The 22,342-nt window shown below is 39.5% G+C and overlaps 1 protein-coding gene across 1 annotated transcript in view; it reads right to left on the reverse strand.

The window, feature by feature from the left end:
• slc23a4 (solute carrier family 23 member 4) overlaps nucleotides 1–4,858 on the reverse strand; it is a 33,790-nt gene extending 28,932 nt beyond the window's left edge. The window contains exon 1 of the mRNA XM_023972157.2: nucleotides 4,777–4,858. Within this exon, the coding sequence (XP_023827925.1) occupies nucleotides 4,777–4,824 (48 nt within the window). The 5' untranslated portion in view covers nucleotides 4,825–4,858. The remainder of the gene's footprint in view (nucleotides 1–4,776) is intronic.
• Between the last annotated feature and the right edge of the window lie 17,484 nt (nucleotides 4,859–22,342).

Consider the following 22,342-nt stretch of genomic DNA (forward strand, 5'->3'; position numbering starts at 1 on the left):
CCCCACGAGGTGAACTTGCATGGAGCCCCAGACCGAGGGTGATTGACCGTCATCTTGAACTTCTTCCATTTTTCTAATAATTGCGCCAACAGTTGTTTCCTTCTCACCAACTGCTTGCTATTGTCCTGTAGCCATCCCAGCTGTGTGCAGGTCTACAATTTATCCTGATGTCCTTACACAGCTCTCTGGTCTTGCCATTGTGGAGAGGTTGGAATCTGTTTGATTGAGTGTGTGGACAGGTGTCTTTTGTACAGGTAACGATTCAAACAGGTGCAGTTAATACAGGTAATGAGTGGAGAACAGGAGGGCTTCTTAAAGAAAAACAACAGGTCTGTGAGAGCCGGAATTCTTACTGGTTGGTAGGTGATCAAATACTTATGTCATGCAATATAAATGCAAATTAATTTATTTAAAAATCATACAATGTGATTTTCTGGATTTTTGTTTTAGATTCCGTCTCTCACAGTTGAAGTGTACCTATGATAAAAATTACAGACCTCTACATTGCTTTGTAAGTAGGAAAACCTGCAAAATCGGCAGTGTATCAAATACTTGTTCTCCCCACTGTATATAACATCACTAAATATCTAAAACCGACAGTTATGTACATCGTACCAGCTCCTTCCTGTCCTCAGAAGAAAAACAAGCCTTATGCCGGTAATACAATCCTATTTTCAGCTTGAGCTTCCTTCAAGTTCTCTACATGCACAGTGAAGCTCAGCTTATCATCAACCCACACACCCAAATATTTGTACACTTTAACTTGCTCTATAGCATGTCAGCCAATGTAGCAATGACATGATTTGTAACATGCCTGGCATTTGAAAATACCATGCATTTTTGTTTACCCGAATTTAGAATCAGCTTTAAATCATACAGATCTGTTGTATGATGTTAAATGCTCGTTGGGCATTTTCAAAAGCTAAGATAAACTACTACAACTTGAATAAAAAACAGTATCATCTGCATAAAAATGTACATCCGCTGTTTCAATAAGATCCCCAATGTTGTTGATATACAAAATTAACAACAGTGGGCCCAAAACGGAACATTGCGGAACACCTGAGCACACCTCTATGGACTCAGATTTACAACCATCCGCCATTACACATCGTGTACGATTTGATAGGTAATTTATAAACCAATCTAGAGCATGACCAGTAATTCCACAACATTTTAACCTTTGCACTAACACAGCATGGTCCACGGTGGCAAAAGCCTTCGCCAAATCAATAAAAACAGACACACAATGTAACTTCTTATCAAGAGCACAGTGGATGTCATTTAAAACCTTCAATGTTGCTGAAACAGTTGCTGTGAACACCAATGGTATTCACTAAATTGATGGTTTTATATTTTGGATAATGTTTTCCAGCTTTGTCATTCTATTATTACATTTTTTATAATCTTATTTGATTGTGTGGCCTTGTCACATGTAAAATATATAAAACAGAGGACCAGAGATAATTACAGAACCTGTGATAATCTGAAGTACCTAAAAGTGCCACTAGATGTCTTGTGATAAATTAAATACAATCCTTGAAAGTTACCAAAATGCTGGTAGTTTACAGTAATATACCTCCGTTTGCAACCTTACCCATAACACAGCATAATATTCACCCATAACACAGGCATAATATCACCCATAACACAGGCATAATATCACCCATAACACAGGCGATAATATTACCCATTACACAGACATAATATCACCCATAACACATGCATAATATTACCCATAACACAGGCATAATATCAAACATAACACAGGCATAATAGGCTATTATCAATAACACTCATAATACAGCAATAATATAATCCATAATACAGGCATAATATAACTCATAAATAACACAGGCATGATATCACTCATAACACAGACATAATATAGCATAAAACCCAAAGGGGTTTTCAATGATTTACTGAAAGTGTGTTTGTTTACAGTCAACATTAAGACATTCTGGAAACCCATGTCACGTAAAGTAGCTGTGCACCAACGCTAGCCTATCAGTGTTAGCTGAATAGATTGCCTCAGATGCATGTAGACTGTTGGCATGCGTTAGCAGTAACAGTTTATTTTAAGGTATTAGCAAATAATTGGCCAATAAGACATGACTTCTAATGTTTGAATAAGACAACACTTTTCACAGTCAATGATTTGCACCAGAGAGCCGTACAGTATGTTAGTTACGCATGAGGGGCTGGAATGTTGAGGCTCAGGTGATCATCAAGGCTGTACCATAAGTAAACAACTCTTCTCAGCCTACTAAGAATGAGCAGCTTCATTCTGCTTCACCAGACCCATCCTAGAGTACAAATTCTTTCATTTCAAAATATACATGTGACTGTTGGGTTGAAATAGCATGCATGTAAACAAGCCCCATTCAAAGGTGCTCAAGTCACTCAGTTCTTATGAATTCACTCTGACTTCTGTGAAATGATGACTATTCTAGACAGTTTTTACAACGGTAGGCCTACGCAATCTGGAGAGCACCACCTGTGTTATGCTATGTGGTTTGGAGATCAATATATTACCAAGGCTGAAAATCACAGGGAATTTGTTTCTTTGTTTGAGTTTACACATTAATCTATGTCAAAACCTATACACAGGGTTGGGGAGTAACGGATCACATGTAATCCGTTACATGTAAGGGATTACAAAAAAAGCGTTAACTGTATTCTGTTATGTTACCAGCAAAAATATTGTACTCAGATTACAGATACTTTTGAAAAAGTAGAATATTACTTTGAAGATTACTTTTAAATTCAGAAAGGAGGTTTGCGGAAAAAAAATCTTTGACACGTCGCTGTTTTTTCAATTACATTCAAATCAGCATTGAAAAAAGGCGCAAGTTTAAGTTTGTTCCACCTGAGCGAGTCTGACCAGAAGTCAGAGACCACTATGATGACACACCAAATGTGTTGGATTGTTCATGGGAAAAGATCAGGAATAGGCTTTTGTAGGCTACAGTCCATGTCTTGCAATGGTTCGACTGCTGTCGGCATCCAAAGATTATCCTACTTGAATAAACGCTTGGAGGTAAGGATGACAGCAGTGGTGTAGTCTACGGCGATACGGATATCACTTATTATTGTTATCTACTTAGCCCATTGATGTGAATCACAATGCTGCTCTCTCATTTAGCTATTTGCGCCTTACGGATTGTGGTTGTTGTGGATGGCTGTTCACAAATCTAAATGTGTATTTTAACCCAATAATGGTTGAATTCAAGAAGTCTAAGGTGCCTATCAATCATTGCTTTTGAAACCAGTGGACAGCCAGCGAAAAATGCACTCTTGCAACAGCTGCACAGTGCAGATCCTAGCCTATGGAATAAAAGTGAGGCTTTTATTGCTCAATCTAATTCATACTGATAAAAAAATGTAATCTATACTGTAGGCCTAATGGACACATGTTCAAACTCTTACACTTTCTATAGACTTAAAGGGACAATCTGTAGTTGCACATCATTGTTGGATATATATAATATATATATATATATATAATATATATATATATTTATATATATAATATATCCATTGATCTTGAAGAATATAACTTATAAATGCCTCATGAGCTTGTTCAACTGTCACCTCCAAGATAACCCAAAATATAAGCTGTTTTTCTCCATGTTTGTAAACATTGTAAATGTAAACAAAGACTGTATAGCGTTTCATAGCATGGTTTAAAACAATAATGTTGATATCATGGATGTCAGTCCTTGCATCCATAGCTCTGTCTATTAATCTGAGAGTGGTTACATTTCTCCAGGCCTACCTGTCAGCTTTTTACCAAAAACGGAGACGGGGCAACAATTTTGTTATTGTTCATAAGGATTTGCCCTTAAACAGCTGTATATTATAATATATCAAAGTGTCACCAACAAAAAGATAAAACAATAGGCCTACAGAAAATGCAGCATATGGCATTCATTTTTCACATGTAAATAGCACTTTTCATTAGCTCTCAAAGCATGTCATTCCATGAGCACAGCATTTTTTCTACAACTCAAATCAATAAGCGCAATCAGTAAAATAAGCGGAATCATGACAATAAAATAGTAAACAACCAGTGTAGGGCTGGCTAATAAGTCCTTAGTTTTGGGGTTATGCTCAGGTTAAACAATTTGGCTAATCTATACTTCCATATTTCCAAGTCCTATTCTTGAATATCAAGGGGTATAACATTTATTGGAATGACTGGAATTCTGATAGACTATGGTTTATAATGTAACGATACAATTTCATTGTATTATTATATGTAGTTGAATGTGATGGGTTGGAAGAAGCCTACATAACCAACCAATAAAGTAAAATGTAACATCCATATATGGCCAGCTATGTAAACTTTAACATTGATTTATCCTGCAATCGATGTGGTTCAATTGGTAACATACATTTTTGTCTTCTTCTAATGCCTCTAGAGGGGAAAGTCATCTAAAAGTAAGTGAATGTAATCAGATTACGTTACCGTTTGGGTAATGGGTAATGCAAAAGTTGAATGACTGATTACAATTTTGGACAGGTAACTAGTAACTGTTACGGATTCCATTTAGAAAGTAACCTACTCAATCCTGCCTATACATGTAATAGGCTGCACTTGCAAACTTATGTAGCCCAAAATGTAATATTTGTGTAGATAAACATRTCTAAAAGTTCCAGCCTTAAAGCCAGTAAATGTCCATAGGTCCAATAACAAAATAACCTCTACTCATAACCACAGCAGAAAATGTCAACATAATCCTCCAGAAGTGGAATAAACATGTACATACTCACAGCAAATGTGTCATTTTCGAGACCATTGCTTTCCTTCTCTGGAGACATGGCTCCAGTCTGGACTCAGCTAGGATGCTGGGTCCTGTGAGTTATGAGTGAAAAGTCTCAACAAGAAGTGTACTACCTCGACCTCTCTTTCTCTGTCTCTCACAATGGTAACTATTGGAAACAATAACATAATAAGACATTGGATCCGTAAACACTCTACTGTAGTACCCATTTGTACAGTATAATGTATTGTAGAACTGCCCCAATTTATCTACAAAAGATAGTTATGTCTGCTCAATGCATTACATTTCTATCCAAGTGTTAAGAAATGTCCCCTTTGTAAATAAACCTGTCCACTCACCTGACCGTGTGTTGGCCTCTAGTTGTGTCTCTGTTGGCTCTCTTCTTTCACTTCAGTGATAATCACTTGAAGATAATTATTTATCTGGCCAGGTATATAAAGTATGACTGGCCACCCTTAATAGCCCCTCCTCCCCATCCTCATTTATTCAGAGCGCTGTCAATCTTTCTCAGATTGGAGAGAAAAGAGAGTGTGTTTGTTCTCGAAGTTCAGCGGGTGGTTTAGGACCATGCGGACGCCTTGGAGCGGGCGCGAAGGTAGAGCTATGGAGAGCGCAGATGCAGTGAGGGAACACTGAACAGCGTGACTTCTCTCTCAGTTGAGTTGACAAAAGCAGTGCAGTAATGGAAGATGGCTAAGTAACTGCTGTTTGACTTGACAGGAAACTAAACTATAGCTTTTGTAGGATAGCACGAAGCTCTTCAAGTGTTGGTGCAGTGTCCCTTGACCCTGACATGCGTTTAATCCCTGAACTAGTCTGTAGCTAATGTGTAGCAGCTAAACTAGTGTGTAGTAGCTAATTTCTGTATGGCATGTGTTTGTCATAGAACGTTATGTACAGGTAAGTGCCAAAATAAAGGAAACACTTGAGTAAATGAAGGATACAAAGTATATTCAAAGCAGTAGAATTTAGCTTTTTCCTGGAATCTAGAGCCATAATGTCCAAAATATGTATATTTTTCTGTGTATCTAAGCATACATCTTGATCTGTCTAAATCCACCATTCTGCACTAACTGTCATTTTTATTCAGACATTTGGAACAGCACAAATAAGTAATCATAACATTTAAAACTATATAAAACCTAAAAATACATACAAAAATAAGACACAGAAAGACAAAAACAAATTTGTGTTGATTTGGCACTCGGATTTTACCCATRCCCCCAACACTGTCAACCAAGAGTCAAGACTAAACCAATTCACCTTGGTGGATTTATATAATTCTTAACGATTTCGCACAAACCAGAAAAAAATGCAACAATATGTCTGTGAAACTATATATTCACAGTATTATGAATGAATTGTGTTTTTTTTGGTAGCATTTCATAGTGTGACTGATTTTACTAATTGCATTAGAACTGTACAAAGTTAGAGATGCGCTATTTGATAGATTCCCCCGCTCCCCCTACCTCGGGCTTCCAGTGGGGCGACTTGAGGTCAACCTACCCCCGCCCCCTCCCCATCTCGTACTTCTGAGTGGGAGACCTTCCCAGGCACTAGCCTGCCTAGCTCACAAACTACAATCAGGTCGTCCACTCCGACAAGGTTAATTGAACCACAGTCCCACATGGTGACAGGATATCATTGACGTGATGTATAAATGAGCGATAGAAAACCGATCGTGCAAATTTCACCACMCCACATTTTTTTGTGCGGGCGCACCGTGCCGCACCCGCCTATACCTAAATCCGCCACTGCAGCTAAAATACAGGTAACTGCCAAAATAATGGAAACACTTGAGTAAATGAAGGATACAAAGCATATTGAAAGCAGGTGCTTCCACACATGGTTCCTGAGTTAATTAAGCATGTAACATACCATCATGCTTAGGGTCATGTATAAAAATGCTGGGCAGGCTATTTTTTGGCTTCCATGGCTATGCCCCCATAGGATGGCCATGCCCCTATCCACAGGGCACGAGTGGTCAGTGAATGGTTTGATAAGCATGAAAATGATGTAAGCCATGGGGGTATCAGTCACCAGATCTCAATCAAATTGAACTCTTATGCAAGATTCTGGAGCGGCGCCTGAGACAGCATTTTCCATCAACAAAACACCAAATTATGGAATTTCTCTTGGAAGAATGGTGTCGCCAACTTCAGAAAATTGCTAGGTGGTTAGTAGTATTACATACAGTAGAAACAACAACAACATATTTTTTTATTATTTTACAAGACAAATATAAGGGGGCACGTGCCCCTGTGCCCCCTATGGGCATGACGGGTCTGTGTGTATGTGTGCAAAGCTGTCTTAAAGGCAAAGGGTGGCTACTTTGAAGAATCTAAAATATATTTTGATTTGTTTAACACTTTTTGATGTCTTCACTATTATTCTACAATGTACAATTGTAAAAATAAAGAAAAACCCTTGAATGAGTAGGTGTGTCTAAACTTTTAACTGGTATTGTATATATAAACGAAAACTCGTTTTTCAACCACTCCACAAATTTCTTGTTAACAAACTATAGTTTTGGCAAGTCGGTTAGGACATCTACTTTGTGCATGACACAAGTAATTTTTCTAACAATTGTTTAAAGACAAGATTATTTCACTTATAATTCCCTGTTATCACAATTCCAGTGGGTCAGAAGGTTACATACACTAAGTTGACTGTGTCTTTAAACAGCTTGGAAAATTCCAAATGATGTCATGCGTGGTGACCTGTGGATGTATTTCAAGGGCTACCTTCAAACTCAGTGCCTCTTTGCCTGACATCATGGGAAAATCAAAAGAAATCAGCCAAGACCAAGAAATTGTAGACATCCACAAGTCTGGTTCATCCTTGGGAGCAATTTACAAATGCCTGAAGGTACCACATTCATCTGTATAAACAATAGTACGCAAGTATTAACACCATGGGACCACGTAGCCGTCATACCGCCTCAGGAAGGACGCGTTCTGTTCCTAGAGATGAATGTATTTTGGTTCGAAAAGTGCAAATCAATCCAGAACAACAGCAAAGGACCTTGTGAAGATGCTGGAGGAAACAGGTACGAAAGTATCTATATCCACAGTAAAATGACATAACCTGAAAGGCGCCTCAGCAAGGAAGAAGCCACTGCTCCAGAACCGCTATAAAAAAGCCAGACTACAGTTTGCAACTGCACATGGGACAAAGATCGTACTCTTTGGAGAAATGTCCTCTGGTCTGAGGAAACAAAAAATAGAACTGTTTGGCCATAATGACCATCGTTATGTTTGGAGGAAAAAGAGGAGGGCTTGCAAGCCGAAGAACGCCATCCAACCGTGAAGACGGGGTGGCAGCATCCATTGTTGTGCGGTTGCTTTGTGGCAGGAGGGACTGGTGCACTTCACAAAATAGATGGCATCTTGAAGCAAGAAAATTATGTGGATATATTGAAGCAACATCTCAAGACATCAGTCAGGAAGTTAAAGCTTGGTCGCAAATGGGTCTTCCAAATGGACAATGACCCCAAGCATACTGTAACGAACGTCGTCGGGAGAAGGAGAGGAGGACCAAGGTGCAGCGTGGTAAGTGTTCATTATTTTAATAAACAACTGAACACTGAACAAAACAACAAAAACGATAAACGAACAGTCCTGTAAGGTGACGAAAAACACTAAACAGAAAATAACCACCCACCAACAAAAGTGGGAAAACAGGCTACCTGTTTGGGAACCACACCAGGCCAAACACACAGAAACAGAAAACCTAGACCTACAACATAGAATACCCACCCACATCACACCCTGACCAAACCAAAAATAGAAACATACAAAGCAATCTACGGTCAGGGCGTGACACATACTTCCAAAGTTGTGGCAAAATGGCTTAAGGACAACAAAGTCAAGGTATTGAGTGGCCATCACAAAGCCCTGACCTCAATTCTATAGAAAATGTGTGGGCAGAACTGAAAAAGCGTGTGCGAGCAAGAAGGGCTACAAACCTGACTCAGTTACACCATCTCTGTCAGGAGGAATGGGTCAAAATTCACCCAAATTATTGTGGGAAGCTTATGGAAGGCTACCCGAAACATTTGACCCAAGTTAAACAATTTAAAGGCAATGCTACCAAATACTAATTGAGTGTATGTAAACTTCTGACCCATTGGGAATGTGATGAAAGAAATAAAAGCTGAAATAAATCATTCTCTCTACTATTATTCTGACATTTATTCTGACATTCTTAAAATAAAGTGCTGATCCTAACTGACCTAAGACAGGGAATTTTTTCTAATCAATGTGCTTGACAGGTGTTGCTCCACCTTGCCCAAAACAATATCCCATTAGCAAGGAAGCTATGGACGCTACTAAAGTAGTGAGTAAAGATCTATGGGACATGGGTATAGTTGAAAAGACCCCATGTAATCCAGCTACTCTGATGTATCCTACAGATACCACATTACTTGAACACGACTGTTACGAGTTGTTTTGGATCAGCTCTCTGAACGATTTATAGAGTCATTCGTTGGAAAACCCTGAGTTTATCTTATACACAGACTGTTCAAGCATTGTGGAGGGGGGTGTGAGGAAGGTAMGCAGGGCATGGGTAGTTACTGGGTAGTTACAACAATGGACAATGTGATAATACCAGGCACGTTAGATTTGAAAAAGCAGACGTTCACTTTGAGTGACACAAACTATTGCATACAACTCTCTAATGGGGAATAACTCCCAAGGGGGGACATGACGCAGTGCCAGGACAGTGGGTGATTGTAAAATAATATGTGATAGACACATTATAACCAAAATGGGAAGGTCCTTATCAAGTTTTGCTCATAACGAGGTCAGCAGTAAAAGTTCAGAGAAAATCACGATGGATACATGTCATTCATTGCAAGGATGTCATTCATTGCAAGGTTTTCCATATTCATTGCAAGGTTGTCCATTTTGATGACAAAGCGGAGCCTGGAGAATAAAGAACTGATTGATTGGCAATCGGGGGCCAATCTCGGGTGAAGAAGCATAGTAAGATGATCAGAAACCTGATGAGCTTCTATGTTGTATACTGCAGTCGTTGTATTAGTGTCGTGTCTTTAGTATCATTAATGGTGAAGACTGTTAGTTATCAAATCAATTCTCTGTAATTATTATTAGGTTATTAAACTAATCATGTAAATTTAATTAACCAGGAACCACGGAAAATCTTCAGATTACCAAGTTATAATTTTCCGAATATAACTCTTCAGATATTTTAATATAAACAATTACAGAATATACAATGCATAATAACATTATACTGTCCCTAGTGGACTAAACAAAAACAGCTTGGTTATAACACGATAGATTCAGAGAGAAGAGAAGGGGGTTTTGGAAGGAAGATTAAGGTACAGTGGTCTTTATCGGACCTAGGAAGCTATTSTCACATAACTACATATGCCACTAACGATCGCTCATTCGGAAAAGCAATGCATTGTATTTACGTGAAGCTGATGATGTGAYGCTCTGGTTTGCCCTGTCCTTTGTGGAATCTTCCGGGTCGTCGTGTGGTCACATGGTCTGAGAGGTTCATCTCACTCTGGAGATTCGTCCATGTTGGTCAGTGTTCTCCTACTAGATTTGCTACCTTTTCAGCTGCAGTCTGTTAGGCTGTCATCTAGGGCTCACTTCTTCTTGAGTGATCAATAGTTCAGAGTTCATACCATTTCACGTGTAGAGCAAGCTCCCACGTTTCCTGGCCTGTAGGTTGACATTAGAATTAGCCCTTTTAAACGTGAGGACATGTCCTCCCGTTATTTGGATCTTAGGTGACTTTGTGTCACGGGGGCTTTTATGGAAATGTAGAAAAGAGGTTGGTTCATAATTTCCAACCAATGCCTATTCACTTGGGCATGGCTACTAACTTATTTCAACTTTACAGGGAAGATGATTTTCTCATTTTAAAAGTTCACATCACATTACATTATTTCGTAAATAGTTTAATCTTTACTCATTCATTTTATACAAGAATTAGATGCAAACCTCATAATTGAGGCACCTGTATAAACAGAGTTAGGGTAATGTGGCTGTATTGTCTTTCATGAGGTCACAAACATGAAACAAAATGGACTGAGTCGTAGTTGGCTTCTCCACCGACAGTTTACACATTCTCCAAAATAGGAATATTGTTCAGTTCTCAAATTCTGGGATGGAGTAGAATTGGGCGGGAGGATCACTTTGTCTTACTGTGAAACTCTCTCTCCATACTGCATGGCCAGAGAGAGTCTCTTTACGGAATTTATGACGTTCTTAATGCAACCGCTGTGTCAGATTTCAAAAAGCTTTACGGCAAAAGTACAATATTCAATAATCTGAGAACAGCGTCCAGCCACAACAGGAAGCCATACAGTTACCCGCCAAATTGTGCAGTCAACAAAACTCATAAATAGTATTATAAATATTCACTTACCTTTGCTAATCTCTGTCGGAATGCACTCCCAGGACTCCCACTTCCACAAGAAATGTTTGTTTTGTTCGGTAATGTCCATCATTTATGTCCAAATAGCTATTTTTGTTAGCGTGTTTGGTAAACAAATCTAAAAAAACAAAGTCTGTGAGAGGTACGGAGCAGATTGATATGAAGAATAGCTTTGCTGCCCTGGTGCCTGATCTACCTACGCCTTCATCGCTGGGACTGCCTGTGTCTGCGACTGCTGTGCTGACTCCAACCACGCTGACTCCAGCAGCGGATTCGTTGTCGAGTCCAGCACCTTTTCCTCTCTCTGGATCTGACGGGGCACTGCCTGCCGTGGGAGGTCTGGACCTATTGCCGGGAGCTGCGAATGTATGCTATCATGCTTCTCATGGGCCCGTGAAAGGTTCCACAAATTTCTCCATCCCCTTCTCCGGCCGTTGTATTGGGTAGTTCAATGGTGAGAAATGTCTCAGTCCGTGGAGCAAAAACATTGTGCCATCCAGGAGCATGAGTACAGGACATCAATAAGCTGCTCCCAAACATTTTAAACCTGCATCAAGAAATTGAGTCTATCATAGTTCATGTGGGATTCAATGACATTATGAAGGGCAGCTCAGAACAGCTGAAGATGGATTTTAAAGAACTGATTTGGTCTCTGCTTGACACCAACAAACACCCCATAATATCTGGCCCTTTGCCCTCCCTAAATCGTGGCATTGAACGTTTCAGCAGACTTTTAGCCCTCCATAAATGGCTACGTGACTATTGCAGCGCTGTGGGTGTAACATTTATTGACAATGTTGATACTTTCTGTAAACAAAGCTTGTTTTATAAGGAGGATGGTATCCACCCAAATCATTTGGGTTCCTGGATCCCTTCACAGCATTATAAGGCTGCGTTGAGACAATGACTTATCAATGACCCAAGCCCAGCTCAATTAATCCCTCCTATTGTGTCGCTGAGTTGTCATAATGCTTCAACAAATGTACATTATCCCAGCGGCGTTGGAAGACACAATGTAAGTAACCTAATTTATGTCCCTCTAACTGCCCTGAATGTCTCTGCTGATCCGACAGCAATTGTATGCAGTTATCATGTGCATATAAACTAGGGTTCTTGTTAAAAGATTCTATCAAGTTTGAAGATAAATGATTAAATAATTCTACCCGGAAACTTAGCCATTAGGGATTAGAGGTTATGTAGCATGGACACGGAGTAATTAAAGCTGATAAACATAAGTCCAAATAGGTTGGACTGGGAAGAGAGGAATGTATGTGTGTSCCGAAAGAAAACAAAGAGGAGCCTTAACCGATGTTTGAACCGACCCGGCTATAACTCTGTGGAGATAAGATAGGACAGGGAGAGCCCCTCCAGGTTTCCCAGATCTGGGGGGGACTGGAACTGTCAGCTGGGTAGTGATCAACTATGGTGAGAATTGTAGAGACCAAGAAAGCTCTCCTAATGTTAGTGTGTATGTATATGCGTATGTTAAGAGAATGTTATAAAGGGAACATCATTGTATATGCACAGGAGCGCTCTCGTAAATACATTTTCTGACTATCGTAGCTGGGCCTCCGTCTGATTCATTTCAACCAGTTTCCTACAAATTCTGGGTTTCAGGCTGAGTAGTTAATTGAATTGGGTTTATGAACATCGAGAACAAAATTCTCGTGACAGTTCTACTGTTAGCACAGAGGTGGTGTGCCCTAGTAGGAAGTCCACAGTGTGCAGCTCACACTGCATGAAATTAAATAACATGAGCATGTCTACTTCTTCTAAGCTTCCCAGTAAAGCAATGAAAACAATCAAGCATCCCAGAAAAGTGTGACAAAATAGACCAAGTTAACATATGTATCTTAAGAAACAAGGTTAATGAAATCAATAATTTGAAAGTAACAGATGACATTCCTATTCTGAAAATCTCGGAAACTCACTTAGATAATACCTTTGATGATACAGTGGTAACAATATATGGTTATATCATCTACAGAAAATACAAAAATGCCAATGGTGGAGGCGTTTCTGTTTACATTCAGAACCACATTCCTGCAAAGCTTAGAGAGGATATCACATTAAATACTGTTGAAGTAATATGGCTACAGGTTAATCTGCCTCACATAAGGCCCATTCTTGTTGGAAGCTGCTATAGACCACCAAGTGCTAACAGTCAGTATCTGGATAACATGTGTGAAATGCTTGATAATGTATTTGATATCAACAGAGGTATATTTTCTGGATGATTTGAATGGCTTTCATCAAGCTCCCCACTCAAGAAAAAGCTTAAAACTTTAACTAGTGCCTGAAACCTGGTTCAGGTTATCAGTCAACCTACCAGGGTAGTTACAAACAGCACAGGAATGAAATCATCAACATTTATTGATCTCATCTTTACTAATGCTGCAGACATTTGCTTTAAAACAGTATCCAAATCCATCAGAAGGAGTGATCACAATATAGTAGCCATATCTAGGAAAACCAAAGTTCRACAGGCTGGMCCTAATATAATGAATAAGAGGTCATACAATAAGTTTTGTTGTGATTTGTATGTTGTTTTTGTAAATAATATTTGTTTGTCCGTGGTGTGTAATGAGGAGCAAACAGACATTGCACTTGACACATTTATGAAATTGCTTATCCCAGTTATAAGAAAGGACATTCAACAAGCACGGCGCTTACACAAATGACTGATGATTGGCTGAGAGAAATTGATGATAAAAGATTGTGGGAGCTGTTTTGTTAGACTTAAGTGCGGCTTTTGACATTATCGATCATAGTCTGCTGATGGAAAAACATATGTGTTATGGCTTTACTTTGCTATATTGTGGATAACGAGTTGCCTAACAGAACACAGAGGGTGTTATTTAATGGAACCCTCTCCAACATAATCCAGGTAGAATCAGGAATTCCCCAGGTCAGCTGTCTAGACCCCTTACTTTTTTCAATCTTTACTAATGACATGCCACTGGCTTTGAGTAAAACCAGACTTTTGGATTAACCCTGGATTGTAAACTGTCATGGTCAGAACATGTTGATACAACAGTAGATAAGATGGGGAGAGGTCTGTCCATAATAAAGCGTTACTCTGCCTTTTTAGCAACACTATCAACAAGGCAGGTCCTACAGGCCCTAGTTTTGTCGCACCTGGACTACTGTTCAGTCGTGTGGTCAGGTTCCACAAAGAGGGACCTGGGAAAATTACAATTGGCTCAGAAAAGGGCAGCACGGCTGGCCCTTAAATGTACACAGAGAGCTAACATTAATAATATGCATGTACATTTCTCATGGCTCAAAGTGGAGGAGAGATTGACTTCATCACTACAATTTTTTTATAAGATGTGTTGACATGCTGAATTCACAGAGGTGTCTGTTTAATGTACTAGCACACAGCTCGGAAACCAARGCATATCCCACAAGACATGCCACCAAAGGTCTCTTCAAAATCCCCAAGAACAGACTATGGGAGGCGCACAGTACTACATAGAGCCATGGCTACATGGAACTCTATTCCACATCAGGTAACTGATGCAAGCGGTAGAATCAGATTTAAAAACAGATAAAAGTATGATTTATGGGACAGCGGGGACTGTGAAGAGACGCAGACACACATACACATGATAAGACATGCACTCTAAACACAAGTACACATGGATTTTGTATTGTAGATATGTGATAGAAGCGTACTGGCCTGAGGGAACACACTTAATGTGTTGTAAAGTGTTATGAAATCTAATGTCATGTTAATATTTTAAATTGTATGTACAGTAACTGCTTTAACCTTGTTAACATTACAACAACATGAAATCCATGTCTTCAAATATGCTACTTTTTGGAAATAGKAAAGAAAATGTGTAGTCTGTTTGGCACATTAAAGTTAATTACCTTACAGATCACAAAGCCAGCTAATTTCCACTGCATTCATATGCAAGTCCGTTTGATTCCTACACTGGCTTGTCTGGATCGCATGTTTTTATTTTAAGCTACCCTTCCCTTGTCTACACTGAAATAATATTATTTCAGTAGTCTTCTATTATGATAAAAAAAAATTATATCTCTCATAGCTCATTAGTACACCCTTGTGGTTGGATATATATGTATCTATTGTAGGTCCTAGGATACAACAATGAATAATGTGGAACTAACAAATACCATCGTGTCGTGACGTTGGTACCACTAATGCAATGCCGTTTATTTTATCATATCAATGAACTATGTTCAATTATTACGATGATTCAATTAGTCATGTACAAATTAACTCATTAGCAATCTTGGGGCACCACTGAAAAAGGTTGTTTAATGAGTTACCGCTTCCCGAATTAACTCTACATATATAAATATTTCGTAATACCAGTCATCCATTAATTATCATTATTACCTCATCAGTCTCATTCTGAACGTCGCATAATTCGTAAATCTGCACAAACCCGGGTCTCACTAATCATTCCGTACCACAACAATTGAGTTGATTATTTATTTACTAACAAACTAAATGATAACATAAAATACACAAACACAGAAACACACACAGTCTGGGCTATTGATTAGAACTTAATACAATGACAACAGGTCCCTAGCAGACCAACACAATATGACACGTGTTACACAAGATGGAGATTYAAGAGAGAAAGAGCAAGAGAGAAATTCAACACTTGGATACATTTGTAAACTATGCTTAGTTTTAGCCCTAACACCTTGCCCCGGATTGCCGCTCTTATGGGTAAAAAGTGCAATGCATGTATTTATGTGTTGAAGGTCTCCGTTGGATATCTCTTCATGGGCGGAGTTCTGCTTAGTGGGAAAGGTTTGGCCGACGCCTTGTTCTTTCGATGGCCGTCTCCTTCGTTACCGGGTGTAAGTATCTGATTGTCCACACAATGTCACAATATCCTTTCTCTTAGTTGTCTGCTTCCTTGCACACGTTCTGTGAGAGTGGGCTTCTGAGGAGGCTAATCAGCCGCGTCGACGCTCCAAGCGTGGGTAGGAGGGCCGTATAGACCACCGATGACTTTTAAAAAATATGCGCAGGGTCCTGCTTAAATTCACCTTCCTAGGTACAGCACTTAGAATAGCTACTCCACCATATACTTGATTGTTCAGAGATTTTCTTTGTCTTCAACCTCGTGTTGCGTTTCGGGGTCACGACTAGTCATAGACCTCGGCTGCGGCGCGTGGTCAACTTAGTCTAGTATGTAAATTCTTAACTTACATGTTTTATACCCCAGAGTAGAAAGGGCATTTCTGTCTTTATGACACACTCTCTGGGTTCCCTGGGGCGTAGCTAGTTACAAGGCAAGGTATTAGGATTTACTATGATCTCATTTAGACAACTAAAATCACAGTCTTATCGTCACCAAAACATTCTCTTTCATCTGGATATTTTCTACACAACAAAGTATATAAACATCACACATACATTATGAAACCTCTTCGTTACAATGTTTTTGTTATAACATCCTCATTCAAATTTTAATAACATAAAATAGACATTCATTTTCATTACCCATCCATTATTGTTACCACCATTTTGGCTGATGAAATATATTGTCCCAAGGTCCATTAAATTTATGTTCTGTAGTTTTGGGCTGTAAAGTCTTCCCAAGGCACACAGACATTCCAGAGACCAGAATGGAGTTGGTCTGCTGTCTTATAGTTTACAATGGGCGTGAGGTCATAAACCCCCCCTCCCACACCTCTCCCCTTCTGTGGGAGGGAGAGATATCTCTGTAGAACTGTGATCCCCTGTAACCTGATCCTCACAGGCCAGTCAAGACACACCTTATAATTTACAACAATGTACACCTTGTGAAACAGCTGTTAAAACCAACCTGGCAATATTTAAGATTTAAATATATAAACCTTGATCTTTTTTTTAGTACTGTTGTGTCATACATTCATTTCCACAGATTATTTGTACACTCACAAAGCAATCATAGACTGAAATACTGAATTCTGGTGTGTGAAATAGAGGAAGTGGGTGGGAGGTTCCTTCTGTCACTTGTTCAGAAAACAAGCAGCCAGTCTCGGAAGGGGAATTTGAAGAGGGAGACTGCGAAGTCCAGGTACTGCTGCTCTCTTTGTTCCGAGGGTTTGCAGTGCTAATGTTTTTAGTTAATCTGTGTATCTCACATATTATGTGTCCAGTATGATAGAGCAAGACAACTTTCTTTGCAGTTAATGACAACATGACAATAACAGTAGCTGTAGAATTCAGTGGAGGCTGCTGAGGGAAGGACGGCTCATAATAATGGCTGGAACGGAGCAAATGGAATGGCATCAAACACATGGAAACCATGTGTTTGATGTACTTTTTGATACATATCCACTCCAGCCATTGCCATGAGTCCGCCCTGCCCAATTAAGGTACCACCAACCTCCTGTGTTGTAGATGATGCAATGAAAAGTTGGAGGGTGGTTGGGAATGGAGGACATCCGGTGGATCCACGTCTGGGTGTTAGGCAGAATACCCTAGGTCCTGGAGAACAGGAGCAGAGTTAAAGGCAACAGTGTAGGAAACGAGACGTAAACAAGGTTACACTTTACTGTGAGAAAACTTGATGGATTAGTGTGGTGTTATCAATGGCAGACAAGCACTTTTCAACAGTTTTTGAAGGGATAAAGTAACTCAAGCTGGTCCCACTCCGACACAGAGAATCAGACTGATCTGAACTCACTGGCTCTGGTGGATGGGACACCTCCTGGGTCATTTGGAGGGTAAATTGAAGAGGTATATTTTTATAAGCTCAGCATAACTACCATTTCTTGCTTTCTCAAATGTCAACCACAGCTTAACATACTTTATCTACTGGGCTTCACCGAAGTGTAGGGCGTCAGGGCTTTCAGTGGTCGACCGTCCAACTGCTCCGACTCTAGGAAGACAAAGAGAAAAATATCAGTGTTAGGGAAACTAAATCTAGCTTCAGGTTATTTTGTGTGCAAATGCAAATATCTATTATCTGAGATTTTTATATTCATCTTAAAAGATGATGACCCCAGCTAGGAGTGAAAGAACCGCGGGGATTCCCAGGTCTCGCCTTCCTTTTGTCCTTCTTCCAAACCAAGTCATTTGCCCGGATGTCGAAGCATTTGATCCCCTTCTTGATTCTCCTCCGGTATCTCTTCTTCTGTTTCCCCTGTGACTTGTTGATGTTCAGTCTCACCTTGATTGATAACAGAAATAAATGCAATTATACAGTGCATTCGGAAAGTATTCAGACCCCTTCCCTTTTTCCACATTTTGTTTTCCACATGTATTTTTTCCCTCATCAATCTAAACACAATACTCCATAATGACAAAACAAAAACAGGTTTTTAGACATTTTTGAAAATGTATTAAAAATAAAAAARAGATACCTTATTTAAATAAGTATTCAGACCCTTTACTATGAGACTCAAAATTGAGCTCAAGCGCATCCTGTTTCCATTGATCATCCTTGATGTTTCTACAACTTGATTGGAGTCCACCTGTGGTAAATTCAATTGATTGGACATGATTTGGAAAGGCACACACCTGTCTATATTAAAAGGTCCCACAGTTGACYGTGCATGTCAGAGCAAAAACCAAGCCATGAGGTCGAAGGAATTGTCCATAGCGCTCCGAGAAAGGATTGTGTCGAGGCACAGATCTGGGGAAGGGTACCAAAAAAGTTCTGCAGCATTGAAGGAGAATAGTCAGGATCGAGGGAAAGATGAACGGAGCAAAGTACAGAGAGATCCTTGATGAAAATCTGCTCCAGAGCGCTCAGACTGGGGGCGAAAGTTCACCTTCCAACAGGACAACGACCCTATGTACACAGCCAAGACAACGCAGGAGTGGCTTTGGGACAAGTCTCTGAATGTCCTTGAGTGGCCCAGCCAGAGCATGGACTAGAACCCGATCAAACATCTCAGGAGAGACCTGAAAATAGCTGTGCAGCGACGCTCCCCATCCAACCTGACGAAGCTTGAGGGGATCTGCAGAGAAGAATGGGAGAAACTCCCCAAATACAGGTGTGCCAAGCTTGTAGCGTCATACCCAAGAAGACGCGAGGCTGAAATCACGGCCAAAGGTGCTTCAGCAAGGTACTGAGTAAAGGGTCTGAATACTTATGTAAATGTGATATTATATATATATTTTTAATTATACATTTGCAAAAATTTCTAAAAACCTGTTTTTGCTTTGTCATTATGGGGTATTGTGTGTAGATTGATGAGGAGAAAAAACGATTTAATCKATTTTAGAACAAGGCTGTAATGTAACAAAATGTGGAAAAAGTCAATGGGTCTGAATACTTTCCGAATGCAATACAATTTCAACAATCATATTCCATCTAGCTAGTTGGTCATCTACATGTTACTAGCTACACATGTATAGCTAGTAACATCTAGATGACCAACTAGCTAGATGGAACATGATTGTTGAAATAGTTTTTATTTTACTTAACCTTTATTTAACTAGGTAAGTCATTTAAGAACAAATTCTTATTTACAATGYCGGCCTACCCCGGCCAAACCCGGACGACGCTGGGCCAATTGTATGCCGCCCTATGGGACTCCCAATCATGGCTGGATGTGATACAGCCTGCATTCGAACCAGGGACTGTAGTGACACTTCTTGCACTGAGATGCAGTGCCTTGAACCCTCATGATACACTAGCACAGGTTGCCGCGCGGTGAAACACTGCTTCCCATTCATTTCAATGGAAGGAAAGCGGTGAGAAGCGGAGAAGGCGGGGGACCTTTGGGCAGAGCGAAGGTGGCATGGGAGGCGGTGAAAAAGGTAAACTTTTGCCAACTTCATGCAAATCACCAGCGGCGACCGCTGGGAGATGACCAATCATATCGAGTGGTTCCCATGACGAATTTGATGCTATACGACCCAAGGCTGGAGACTTTCTTCAGCAAAGATGGCTGACAAAAATACTAGGATGGAAGCAAATGTCAGTGAATATAACGTCATAACAAATCATYCAAAACATATACAGTTGACAGGAATATGTTAGTTAATATAMAGACAAATGATTATGCATATTTTTTTATATTAAAGTGAATTTGCGAAAATCKCGATTTAGCAAGCTAGCTGGCTAGCTTTATGGGTGTTGTGACATGACGAGTATGAAACTGTAATTATTTTAGGGACTCCTGAAACAACCAGCAAACCAGGTTGTCGTCTTGTGAAACAGTGGATGRAAAGAATCTAGCTAGCTAAAGCYTTTARTGCAAATTGAATGTACAATTTTGTAAGCTTCCCTTGCTGATATTTGCCATGCAATGCAAAAAGATAAAATAATGTAGCTAGCTATGTTCTTGCTTATTGTGCAGTGGAGGATAACAATACCTGTATGCCTTAGGATGTCTAGCTAGCTATCTAGCAGATRTGTGTATGGACCCAAATGTTTGGTATACATATTAGTTCAGAACCTAGCTATGAACCTCAGCTATCATAGCCAGTTGTATCAACTTCAAAAGTCTGAATGACATTAATGAAGCCTATGGATTGAGTAGAATATAATATAACTTTGTGCCAAGGATGCAAGTCGTATATACATGTAGTTATTACCATGCATGAGATCCCCACATTGTAGCCTGTACATTTAATATATTTATTGATCATGTKCTCTACCTTGGCAAATAAAGGTGCAGTTCAGGTATGAATATCTTTAAGATGACTTTTCAGTCATATCCAATACCACCAGGAGTATCACATTCCAGTCTTTGTATGATGCTGTGTCTGTATGTATGTATTACAATTACACTTCAACAGTGTTTACCAATCTTGGTCCTGGAACATCAGAGGTTACACATGGTAACTAATAGACTAGAAACAGGATTTAACTAGTTAAAGGCTGATTTGTAATTCATATATACAGAAATATAATTTTAAAAACAGTACACTACACTTCCTATGCATCATGTAAATACTCTAAAACCAGTTCATCTTAATATCTAATGCCCTTCATCTGCATTGATCTGATAAACAGGATAGGTGTAGTATTTCATCAAATGAGAGACTTAATTTCAACCAGTAGGAAATGTGAAATGCTTTATTGAAAGAAGTTCKTTATCCAAGTGTTATAAATACAAGCATTATAAATATTATAAATACAAGTTCAATCTGTACTTCAAGGCAGTATATGATTAATGAATCACAGTGCAACCCAAATATTCTCTCAGTTCATCACAATTACATAATAGTGTCTCTAGACAGCCCAAAGATTATCTTAAAAGCGGGTGAGGTGGCGGTGATGGGACTGGGGGTTGGCATCCTCTCTCACATCAAAACATAMCTGCAGACGAGAGACAGAAGGGAAGAGAGCATGTTTAAGCCTTGTGTTTTTATTCTAACATTGTAGGTCATCATAATAATCAGGAGGTGAAATGCAAAACTGACCTTGGATCATTAACTCTGGGACTACTYRATCTCTATCTGTATTTCAATGTAAAGCATCTCTTTAATAATACTTCCTGTTGACCTGACCAAGTGACCTCTCACCTCTGATCATGCTGTGCCCTCTATGTAGCCAGTTCAGCTGATGTAAGAAGGGCTATATAAATACATTTGATTTTGATTTGGAGGGGTTCACCGACACAGCTGATATAACCTAGAGGATTTAGGGAGAACAGAGAGGGATGAAGTGAAGGAGAGAGACTGTTATTGAGAAAATAAGGTAGTTAAAGAGACAGAGTTTATCTGTTTGTGTGTTCTCACCTCGTGTCCCCACCACACTAAGTMGCTGCAGAGTACTTTATGCTGAAAAACATGAATGGACACACGAGGACAAACAATATAGCGTAGTTATGGAAATAATGAAGTGMCTTACTGTTCTCCAWGMTTGGCCCTCTTGCCTATTCTTTAAAAGTGGAAGGAGCCACAGTTATACACCTGAGCCTGCTTAATGAACAARACAATACATCAATCAGATTGATACATGAGTGTGTAGGTGTGGGTTATAGGGTGTCTAATTGTTCTACATTTTTTCAATATGGTTTAAAATAGCCTGTTTWGTTTTTGTACAGACATCACACCCTTACCTAAACAGCACCCTCACCTGAGAAGTAGAAATCAAAGGGAGAGAAAATGGGAATTGAATAACTGCAGTTGACATAGCTAAGTAAAGGGAAGAATACTCTTATTGCAATGTYAATGGCTCTGAAAAGAGCCTTTGGTT

The sequence above is a fragment of the Salvelinus sp. IW2-2015 genome, linkage group LG26, assembly GCF_002910315.2.
Source record: "Salvelinus sp. IW2-2015 linkage group LG26, ASM291031v2, whole genome shotgun sequence".
NCBI classification, from domain to species: Eukaryota; Metazoa; Chordata; class Actinopteri; order Salmoniformes; family Salmonidae; genus Salvelinus; species Salvelinus sp. IW2-2015.